Source organism: Pholcus phalangioides, unplaced genomic scaffold, assembly GCF_987345545.1.
Source record: "Pholcus phalangioides strain wild (caught in Gottingen) unplaced genomic scaffold, Ppha-v1.0 ptg000024l_1, whole genome shotgun sequence".
Taxonomy (NCBI): Eukaryota; Metazoa; Arthropoda; class Arachnida; order Araneae; family Pholcidae; genus Pholcus; species Pholcus phalangioides.
Window position 1 is genome coordinate 10,937,615 of NW_028301616.1, and position 12,551 is coordinate 10,950,165.

At 35.4% G+C, this 12,551-nt stretch overlaps 1 protein-coding gene across 2 annotated transcripts in view; it reads right to left on the minus strand.

The window, feature by feature from the left end:
* Positions 1-8,695, minus strand: part of LOC149068727 (rhotekin-2-like) — a 96,657-nt gene extending 87,962 nt beyond the window's left edge. The window contains exon 1 of one of the 2 annotated variants that reach the window (XM_089250399.1): positions 7,973-8,695. In XM_089250399.1, the coding sequence (XP_089106525.1) occupies positions 7,973-8,035 (63 nt within the window). In that variant the 5' untranslated portion in view covers positions 8,036-8,695. The remainder of the gene's footprint in view (positions 1-7,972) is intronic. The other variant, XM_089250395.1, reaches the window with a different exon arrangement.
* Between the last annotated feature and the right edge of the window lie 3,856 nt (positions 8,696-12,551).

Genomic DNA, 12,551 nt, shown 5'->3' on the forward strand with positions numbered 1-12,551 from the left:
CGAAACAATGGGCTTTATTAGTAGGGAGTTTGAACCGCAGCAGCCAAAACAACAATCGCCCTTCATCGTTTTAAAAAAAAAAATGTAATATTTATATGCATCGAAGGCGTAGGAAACAGTGAAATCCTTGATGAGTCACATACGGGTTTCCGTTTTGGGACATTCGGTTACCAATTCCTGCGTGTGTTGTGACTGTGTGACTGATCCTTTCTTATTTGAAGGCGTTCGAATAAATAACGTTAGGTTCCTTCCAGACACAGTCACCGTTCCTTTATCTACAGTAATACATCGGAACACCCTTCTTCGCTTCACTATTCCCATTCGTTGTAAGTATTAAAAGGTTAGGCCTGTTTCTTGCCTGCCTTGTCTCTGCTGTGTGGTTGTCGAACGTAGGCGACACCCGAAGGCGAAACGAAGACAATCGGATAGATGTTGATGATAACATACACACACACGCGCGCGCGGCTGCATAATAAGTAGGATGTGGGTTTGATAGCCAATAGGTTAACGGTCCGGTACTTGATAAGCAACGCTGTGTTCTATCTTCTCAGATTGATAATAAGACATTCTGACAGACTTCAGCATGTCACCAGTGTGTCAGTGCTCTGTCATTGCACCCGTTATACGCTTCATAAAAAAAGATTTGTGACAGACACTGATGGTAATCGAAACCATACTGATACGTTGACGAGTTTCGTGGCGTTCAACAGTGGCGAAAGGATCAGTATGATTCCCATAACGTCACTAAATTCTGAATCCTGGAGGGGTGATTATCATCGTTATAACAGATTCGAGAGACATAATTGAATACTAAACTATGTACGTAATTTATTGCTCCATAAAGATGTCAGCTCGACACTTTTGCAATATTTTCCGAATCTACCTGGTAATTTTGAATGTCAGTGTGGTTTAGATTGCCATCAGCATTGATAGTAGATTGCAGCTGGTACTAATAACGGGTGCAATCACAGCGCCGAGAGACGTTGCTGACTCACTACAGCATATAGCACTATACAATATCCTGCCAACCATGACAGAAAAATACCTTGGAATTTCTGTCGTGTCAGGATTCCGGTCTGTCGGAATCGTCGAGATTATGGTCCAAACCCATTATACCCCTAAACGGCTATCGACGAAAAGTGGATTTTCAACGTGATAATGCTCGTCACCGGACAGGTAGACATCAAACAGTGGTTTCGGCAGCTGGATGATGCGAAGATAAATCCAGGAAAGAAAATTCAAGTGTTCTTGCGGGGAATCAAACTCATGCCCCTGGCCCGGGTGAGTGCCCTCAACCACTAGATTACAAAGATAATGAATCCGCTTTTTTAGAGCTCGTGTGCGCTGAACGGGGCCGTACATGGACAGCCAGACCTAATTCAGGCCATAGGTCACAATTACTGACACTGCCACGAGATTATCCGAAGCGACTTATCCGAAGATGATGTCCCTCTCCGATATTACTACGAAGGTTTCGACAGCTGGCTGGTGTGAAGATAAATCCGCACACGGCAAGCGAGAGAACGTGGGTTCGATTTCCGCATTTGAATTCACTTTTCTGGATTTATCTTCTCATCAGCCAGCTGTCGAAGCCTTCGCAGTAATAGCAGCGAGTAACTTCATCTCCGGATCAACAGTGATATTCGTCCTTTAACGGATATTGTGGGACGAAATAAAAAATTTCCATGAATCCCAAGGGCCAAGTCATACTGTGCGTATCTAGATTCACAAAGTGTCGTTTTAACGGGTAGACACAATGGGGCCCAGGGCTCCGAGTCAAAAAAGGGGGCCATTATATTAATGGAGAATTTTATTTATTCTGTGATTTATTTTTCATTGAATATGAATTTTTTATTAATTCTGAAATTATTTCTTTCAATAATTCTGGAAATATTTCCCATTAATTACGAATTTTCATGAATTGCGAAAATGTGCTAAATCCCCCCCCCCCCGTGTGTGTGATAGTGCCTGGGTGTCTTCCGGTTCTCTTGATAGACTAAGTGATCTAGTGAGTGACCTAGCGAGCAAGTGAGCGATCATTCATCCACTTGTTCATTCACTCACGTCGAACTGTTGTCAGTGCATTGTCAGTCGAAGAATTTTCCATCGATGAATTGTTCGTCAGCGAATTTTCCTAGCGGTGAATTGCATGGCGATGAATTGTTGTCGGTGAATTTTCCAGCGATGAATTGCTGGCAGCGAGTTTTCTGGACACGCTCTACAATTTCGTGCAGACACTTTCTTTTCAAGGTCAACAATACCTCTACGTCACATTGGATGCTCATCCAATCAATGGATGCCTCAAAGGTTAGTTTAGTCTATATCACATTATGCCGGCTCACACTTACATACCAAGTTATATTTCCGGCCACTTGATCTAAGATTTCAAACTAAAGATCCCATGCATAGAAGACATTGCTCTGTGTTTCGAATTTCGCCATTCATACATTCTTTGATGGTGTTGCATTTCTCTTCTGTCAACTTTCACCAGCTCTGTTTCAAGAATCTTAAATTACATCCTGATGGAAATCTTAACGATCTTCAAATGGAACTGTCAGAGTCATCGTAATAAAAAAAAAAAAAGAGACAAATTTTGATCCCCTTCATGATAAAAAAAAAAAAATGCATATTACTTTTACATTTGCATGAAATAACTAGTTAGAATGTCATATCTCGTGAATGACGTATACCACACCTACCATCTCCTACGTTTGAAAGTAAATGACCCCCCTCGGACTGACAGTAGGTGGATATTCCATCGTATAACGGCCTTTACCATCAAGATTTCGAAAGAGGAAAAACATTTTATTGTTGCTCAAGGTCTATTGGAATAAATAGGCATTCCGCAGGGTTCCGCACTCACTCCAATTCGGATTGATTTGTGAGTTAAATTCATGGAAATTTCCACGAGAACTATTCATCTAGATGGAATTATACGATATTTATCAGGAAAGTGCTAACCAATTTGTTAAACTTACCGATTAATATTCTTATCATATTCAAATCTGGAGATTATTCACGGTCACATTTAGAGTTGTCAAAACTCTCTAGCTCGTTCGTTATCACTACATCTAGGAAATGATTGGATTGAATAAGTTATCGAGTTTGGATTGACGTAGAAAATGAATCTATATTACAGCCATAGAATGGTGGGTGAAAGCTACGTCTGTGTGAATACATTATATGTCGACGAATGTATTGGGGGGAAAAAAAGGTCATTGCGTGAAACGAAATCGACCGTATAAATGCCGGTGGAGTATCGAGAGCACGAATTGAAAAGAAAGACATATCTTAATCTCCTCTGTACGACTATGGATGCGTATCAAATCTCTTACGTCTGTGATACGCATTCCGCTACGAAGCGTGAACTTTCGGTTAACAGTAAACGTGCTAAATTGAAAATGATGAAATAGAAGAAAAAAAATGAGCTATACTCTCGCTGTCACAAGAGATATTGTCAAGAGCTCTTAAGAGAGTAGCACAACTTACTGGGAGATACATCTTAATCATTGAGATATAAGCCAGTTTTCTCCCAAGAATGCTGTCGGTACAGTTTTCTCTTTGGTTTTTTTTTTTTTTTTTTTTAATAAGGACAGATGTTTCTTGAGATGGAGCAGATGTGTCGCACTAACGTCAATGGACTCCCGCAATCTGTTTTGCATATTGAATCGCTTAATGAGATCGAAATTTTGGTCGATTCGGGGAAATATCACTTGAATGATATCATCAGAAATATGCCGTTTTATTGTGGATTAAATTGGATTTTAATTCGACCTAATTCGTCGTTTTCTGCGTATGGACTTACTGCAGGCATGTTGCGGCCCATCACGGAAACAATTTTACGGCCTACTGCAACGTATGTGTTTTATTGTATGTTTATCATGTAAAATTACATTTTTTAGGATGACTATATTTTCAACTCAAAATATCGACACCCACAGCTGGCCGTATTGCTTCGAGAGAGAGAAAAGGCAATCAGCCAGCCAAACGGGACCTATTGAAGCCAATCGTTGCTTAAGGCCGGGATTACGCTATAAAAATTCGATAAAAAATCTTTTACAAAACTTGAAGAAAAAAAAAAACCAACCAATATAAGCTTATTGGCTACATTCTACGCTCATTTTCAAGTTTTATAAAAGAACTTTTCTAAAACTTTTATTGTGTAATCCCGGCCTACAATAGGAATAAATCACTTACTGTATCACTGCCATGGTCCAAATAAAAATCACGCGAAAAAAATTTGCCGCCAAATGGGACCAAAAATGAGATCTTAGGTCAAACCTCTGTTTAAAGGATACCTCTATTTAAGGGACAGATGTCCTGGTCAGTGTCGAATTGAATAAAATTCATTTACCTCTAATGAGGTCAAAAGTCTGATCTCATAGATGTTCCTTATCAAAAAGTTTCACGGTATGTCAATCTGGACAAAAAAAAAGTCACGGGCTGTAATTTTTAGCTTTTTACCATACAATAACGATATAAAAATGTCGAATTAAACAGATTCGTTAAATCGGGGTTCCACTGTATGAACGATACTTTAAGGAATCCGGTATTCCGCTTATTTTATAAAAATACGTTACGGACACTGACGGAATCTTCAAAATATCGGCGTTTGGCAACCCTAACTGGCATGGGCAAATTTGAATTGCATCATTCTTGATTGTAGAAAAGCCTCTTGACGTATAATACTATCCCATGACAATACAAAACCATTAAAATACTCGCATTAAAATTGATACTATTGTTTCACTCGATTTTATTACTTGAAAAACCTTGAACCAACCGTTTCTAATTGTATTTAAGCTCTAGTTTTGAAAGAGATTTTAAAATAGGCAGCACTAAAAACGACACTTGACCATTTATAATGACGTGCTCTATTGCGTGGTTATAATGGTCTCATTCATCAATTTTGGTCAGTCACGTTAAAATACTATTTACAGTCCGTGAGACAATTCGGCCTTTGAGGTCGAAGGGGATAAAAACCATAATCAGTTGATTATTATTTGTCTAAGGCAATTATTGATAGGTTGAGTAATTGTCGTAAATTAATTGCTTCGAAACTACAAAAATCGATTCAGGATAAGTACCAATAATTTTGAGAATTTAGTACATTTTATTTAAAATAATTATTAATACATTTTACTGAGAAAATTTTTAATAGATTTTATTTTTGAATTTTTTAAATAAATTTTATTACTTTAATTTTTTTTCAATTTCATTTAAAAAATTTCATTAATTCTATTTAAAATATTTTAAATAAATTTTAAGTAAAAAATTTTAAATATTTTTATTTTATTTATTTTCTTAAATAAATTTTTTAGAATTTTTTTTTTCAAATCAAAATTTATTAGATTTTAAATTGCTAATAGAAAATTACCGATTACAAAAAACAAATAACTAAGTGATAATAAAATCAGAAACATAGCTATAGAAATAAAAAATACAAAAAAATGAAAATGTTTGACGGTCAAGGAGTAAACATGAATACTTATAATATAGTAATAAAATGTATTTAATAAATTTATGTAAAAAAAATTTATTTAAAAATAAATTTTATTTAAAAATTTTTTAATGCTTGTGAACGTAGGAAGATCACTGTGAAAATTATGACATTTATCAGATTAACGGCATCTGGAGACACAAAAAATTAATTCAATCACATAACACAGCTCAATTTCATTTAAAATTCAATATATATTAGCTTAAAAATACATTTAAAATTGTCAGTTATAAAACGGTCATCTCACATCCGTGTCAATGAATCCAAAATGGACAGCTTTACCTCAAATTGCAGAAATATATTTCGGCATCTTTGGTCTTTTTAATGTTTTTCACAGGAGAAACATCAGTTTTCATCGCAGTCACTCATAAGAATTTATTTAAAATCCTTATTAGACTAGATATTTTCTACTGAACTAGAAAAATTCAAGCTTTCGCTTTTTTGATACCATCAAGATCACAAGAAATTCATTGATGATCTAGTTTTCAGTAGACACATCGTATCCAATATCCCCACCCGAAACCACAGTTAATTTTTGGACACTATTCCGATTATAAGAGAAAATCTTCATCGACATCAAGACACAAAACACTTAAATCCATGTCAATTCATTCATTACTCGATGCCCGATTTGGACAAAGGGATGGTCGTGCGTGTCAGAAAAAACGAAACTATATCGTAATTAATTTGATATATGAAAGATTTGTATGAAACTGCTAAACAAAATTACGAAATTGAAATGGAATTTTTCAGATTTATGTCATCCAGACACCAAAATTATTTCTATGAAAATGTAGGTCTATTTTATTTGAAATTAATAATTATTAATTGTAAAATTGTCATATCACCTCCGTGTCGATGAATCCAAAATGAATATAACTCTACTCCAAAGCACATATACATATATTTCGGCATTTTCAGTCACTCTTGAATGTTTTTTCATAGAAAAATAGCAATTTTTCACTCACAGTGACGCAAAATAATATTTTTTTTATGATCCTTATTTGACTAGATATTTTCAGCTGTAATTACAGGGACGAGAAATTCAAGTTTTCACACTATTTTTGTCACCTCAAGCTGACACAAAATTCATCTCTATGGTTAAATTGCCGATAGATATAGTAATCAATGTCTAAAACCCGAAAGCTACTCTTGCTGGTGAATTTTCGTACATTATTCAATCGTAAGACATAAATAATCATCGATATCAACACTCAAATCCAAGTCGATGAATTCGTTACTCGATGCAGGCCTTGGACATGATCACTGTCAAGGTCATCGATATAATTAAATATTATCACTTCAAAAGAAAACAAAACTTCCTCTATCAATATGATTTCCAATGCTTGTAAATGTATGAAAATCACTGAGAAAAACTACGAAACTGAAATCTAATTCATCTAATTTATGACACCAAAATTATTCTTATCAATTAATATAAATGTTTCTAAATTTTTTTTTTAAAGTTGATTTTAAATTTAGATATATTTGTGCAATTTACAACATTTAGGGAAAAAACATTGATGAATCCAAAATGGACAGCTGTAGAACAAAGTGCATGAATATACATTATTTCGGGCATTTTCGGGCGCTCTCGAATATTTTTCAGTGAAAAACAGCAGTTTTCGATCACAGTCACGCACAAAACTATTCTTTTATAATCCTTATTAGACTAAATATTTTGGTAAATTTTGTAAATTACCCATGGTGATAGACTTGAGTTGTGCTCGGTTTGAATAAAAGAAAGATTATTTTATAGACTATTTTTTATAAACCCCAGAGACTAGTAAATTCAAGCTTTCCAATTTTTTTGGCACAGCGCCAAGATCATACAAAATTCATCGATGATTAAATTATCAAAAGACATCGAAACCAATATCCACCTGGAGCGGCCGCAGTAAATTTTGGGCACTATTCAAGTCAATAAATTCATTGTTAGAGACCGGCTTTGAACAAAGTGATGGTCACGCGTCTCAGAAAAAAACGAAACTCTCTCTGCCATTCAAACTTTCACAATTTTTTTTACACCATCAAGTTGCAACAAAATTCGTCGTTTAAGTTATCAATAGAAATCGTAACCAATATCCACCTGGAACGACCAATAAGACGACTGGCAAATTTTTGGACATTATCCAATTCCTAAGGCATAAATTTTCATCGACATCAAGACACAAACACTCAAAAATCCAATACAAATCAATAAATTCATTATTCGATGCCGACTTTGGACAAAGTGATGGTGACGCCTCTCCCAAGAGAAAACGAAACTCTTCTATCAATACTACAATTTCTTTTAATATTTTTAAATGCATTTAAATCACAGAAAAACTATTAAATTGAGATATAATTCCATCAAATTTATAACACCGAAAACCAGAATTATTTCTATCATTATATCATCTGATTTAAAATTCGATTTATATTAGAATAATAATACGCTTAAAATTATCAATTACTAAATTGTCATCTCACCTCCGTGTCAATGAATCCAAAATGAACAGCTTTTCCCCAAAGTGCATAAATATATTTCGGCATTTTCGGTTACTCCTAAATGTTTTCCACGGAAAAATAACAGTTTCTGATCACAGTCACGCACAATAATATTACTTTATAATCCTTATTAGACTAGATATTTCCAACTGTAGATATCAGACTAGATAGATGCAAGCTTTCATCATTTTTTTTTTCACACCAACAATCTGCCAAAAAATTCATCGACGATCGAATCATCAATATACATCGTAATCAATATCCACCTGGAGCGACCATGACCGGTAAATTTCTGGACACTATCCAATCACGAGACATAAATCTTCATCGACGTCAACACTTTTAAATCCAAGTCAATAAATTCATTACTCGATGCCGGCCTTGGGAAAAAATTGATGGTCACGCCTCTCCCAGAGAGAGAGAGAAAACAAAACTCTCTTCCTCTCTCTCTATATCAATATTTACTCAGAAGAATTCCAGTAGGATTTTCGAACTTCTCTCTCTCTGGACGAGTAAGTTCTTTTACCGAAAGCAAGTTTCCGAACCAATATATATAAGTAATTTTTTTCCCCCTTCTCTTTCTTAAGTATTTTTTCCACCTTAACAAAAATATAGAAAAAAAAAAACCCGCCAAAGATATCCGACAACTCGTTCTCTGCTGTGGCCCGCTGCGTGACTTGCTCACTAAGGAAATGCAGTAAGTATATCGTTTGAAGAGTGTGGCTGCCTCGTGCTATTAGGAAGCAAGTAGTAGTAGTAGTAGTAGAAAAACGAGTTGAAAAATCATGAAAAGAAAATTGATAGATATAAAAGATAGACGAGAGAAAGAAAAGAAAAATGTATGGCTGGCGGGCTAAGAATGGGGTTACGTCACGCCTGATGTTGTTTTCTGCCTTGCGGGATAAATCAAGGGTTAAATTCTATGGAAAAAGAAGTCTCTTGGTGTTTCTTGCTTTCGATTATTATTTTCGTTTTCGAGAAGACAATATGATTACATGAATTCCTTTATCTTCTTTTTCTTGTTGTTGTTTTTTTTTTTTTTAATATTTACTTTTATCATTTTTCGGTCGGCTGATGGTGGAGATATTGAAGCATGATTCTCTTTGGAACTTGTTCAATTGGCGAGATATGGTCACGCGGAGATGCCACAGGGAACGTGAAGTCCATTTGAAAATCTGTTTGATGTATTATCTGATAATATTTCGATTTATTTATTTATTTGTTTGTTTGTTGACGTGTTTTATGGATAAACGTGTGTTCAATAATGCATTATTTTAAAAAAATGATTACTGTTAAGTAAGGCTGAACGAGTGAATCTATCGCCCGACATGCCCGAGGCATCTAAAAAGTTTGGCCGGGTATGTGTTTTTTCGGCCACATGCCTGACGCGGGCATATAGTATACAAAAAAGGGGGGAGAAATTGAACATTTTCGTTTTTTCTCAATTTTTCTATCGACGATGATGTTGCTGCACATATGCGTGAAATTTCACAGCAATCCTTTCTTTGGTAGCCATGATGCAAATGTGCAGTCACCCTAATATTTAGCAGCATGGTGCAATCATGGGCTTTTATATGCTGCCACTGGGCTCAAAATGGAATCATATATTGCAACTGGGCTGTTCGGGAAAACGAATACATCACTTCCAGCGAAACAGGATATCCTAATGGTATTCATGGAAGGAGAGAAAAGATTTCTTCTAGTTTGCTTAAGAACATATTTTTCCAAAAAAAAAATTATATATTATATGGTCCTATCATACAGTATACCGGTATAAATTTTATATCAAAGCGCACGTGGGTGAGTGGGGGAACGAAGAAGCAGACGCAATAGCCAAAGCAGCGACAATCAGTGGCGCACATTTAATTAAAATATTATTACCATCATCAATAGCGAAACAAAAGGCAAGAAAAGAAATACTCAATCTATGGCAAACCCGATGGAATGATGCCAAAACTGGAAGAAGTGTCCACAAAATAGTACCAAAAGTTTCATACAACGCAAAAAATTGGAGCAGAGAACTTGTATTTTTTACAACCAATCACGGACCGTTTCCAAATTACCTTCACCGCTTCAAAAAACGAGGAACAGATCATTGCCTTTGTGGTGAAATCGGCACTCCCATCCATTACTTGACAACATGTACATTAACTGCACATCTAAAGCACATGGCTGTGCCCGCTGCTGAAAATGCCACACTCTGGATCAGAGAGATTTTTAAAAACAAAAGTAGAATAAATAAAGTCAAGAAAATAATTAGATGGATAGAAGACAAAGTGATTCCACGGACGCCTTATCAACCTATACCACAAGTACAAACTGCACCACCTCGCCGCTCACAAAGAAAAAAGAAACTGATCAACTACAAAGAAGACTGACTGATAGCACAAGACCAGTATAATGTCATGGAAATCGAACGATTTAAATTGAGGATGAAATCGATTATGAATTTTATCTGATTTATTATTGATTTCAATATGTGATTTAGGACTTTATACTCGAATTAAGATTTAATATGGAATATATAGGATTGTATGCTTGCTTTCCGATTGTATACGTAGATTTGTGATCTCGCAATTGATTTTACACTTAAATTATGATTTTATAGTTGTTATGATTGTAATGTATATTTTGTAATGTATGATTTTTTATGAATAAATTGCCAGAGGTATCCAGTCCGTGTGGACAATGAGCCGATATTGCCATATGGCGATGTGGCCTGGGTATCTTTCGGTTTGACGGTATAAATTTTATGCGCGAAAATACCGGTTAATATCTTTTGACGTTTGCCACTAGATTATTTTTTTTACATCAAAAAGCATAGTAACTGGTACTTTGGCACATAAAATTCACACCAGTATGCTGAAAAAAAAAATATATACATATAGTTTTATACCACATGATGTTCATTTTCGTATAGCACATTGGTTTAAAACAATCATTTTACTCTGAGAATGAAGACAGATAGTTTTTATTTTTTCAAATAGGTGACAGTAGATATTCCAGCTTAAAGCGGTTTCTCGTCTTTGTATTAGCAAAGTGTAAAAATACGAAATATAATTAGGCAGAAGATCAAGAAATTTTCCTCCTAATATTTTTTCCTTCAGTTCACAAGTTATTTCTCCTATTTATGTCGGTTGTCGAAAATTTTCACTTAATTTAAGCGGTATAAAATGGAGAAAAATGTTGAAGACACTGAACTAGACCATACAGGGCTCAGGCTTTTAGTGCCCATAGGTAGATGACAGCCCTGAAAATTCAGACAAACACTAGATGCACACTCCAACTGTAGTTACACACGCTCACACTTCCAGCACAACTCACTCGGTAGTTGTTCGTCTTGTCCATGGCGATAGAACCGGAGTTGTGCTCGGTTTTAGAGAAAGAAAGCGGCCAAGAGATCATTTTATCCAATGCCTTGAACAATTCGACCCTATAATTTCTTCTGGGAAATTTTTTTCGAGATGCCCGGTTTTTACCAGTGAATTTTCGTTATGCCCCGGTTTCTCAGTCATATGATCTAGCCACCCTATCCTAGGCCCCCGCCTGCGTCCGGTCCGGCAACTTGGTAATTTTTTTTCCGACGCTAACAAAGTGGAAAACTATAATTGGTGTTTGAATAATTTTAGATTTTTAATTTGTGACCACGTTCTTAAATATTTGGAGATTTGTCCAGCTTTGCTATTTACCATTATCCCGTCTGGAAGTCATTAAACCCCCTGTAAAATGCCATGTAGTTTTAATATATGATTCTTTTTTAATATAATTTTCATTTATGCTTTACACATGTACTTTTTATTTTCCAAATCGAGCACAACTCTGATCTATCGCCATGGAGTATTCACTACTGAATAAGTTAATTCCGAAGTGTGTATGTGTGTACCTAATAATAGAACGACGAAAGCGGTCATTTTAACTGCAAAGCTACTTTGACATTCGATTACACACAAGTGGTTTATCTCAGGTTGTTGAAATTTCACGATTTTTCTCTCATCTTGTTAGAGCTATCGAATTCCTGAAACATAAGTGCTCTAGGTTTCTTAATTCAGTGGTAAAATGAAGTTCTACCAGAACGTCGGTAGAGGTCATTTTGACCACTATAGAAATATCAACTAATATGATTGCAAAACATGTGCTGAAATGGACAGTCTCTTCATGCGAACTTAATATTGATGAAAACAGATGTGTGTTCTACTATGGTGTTTGCTTTTCTCCAGTACCCATTTTGTACAATTTAAAGGTATACCTTTTGAAAAAGCTCGTCGTTGTACGTTATCCAATTCATCTAATTTCTATAGATTCTTTCGCTTTTACTGCATTGAATTCACTGATAAAATGTCGCACGACAAAAATAATCTTCATTTTCACGATTTTACCCATGAACAGCCGGGAACCGAGACGACTCTTATCATTTTTGTTTCTTCATACTATAAATTCATCGTAGAGGGGCTTCTGGTGTTACCACTAAAGATCCTAGTCTGGGGGAACCGCTGGATGATGTAGGGAGCCATTATTGTACTCCATATCATGTGCTTTCGACCGAAAAAACAAATAAGTCTAC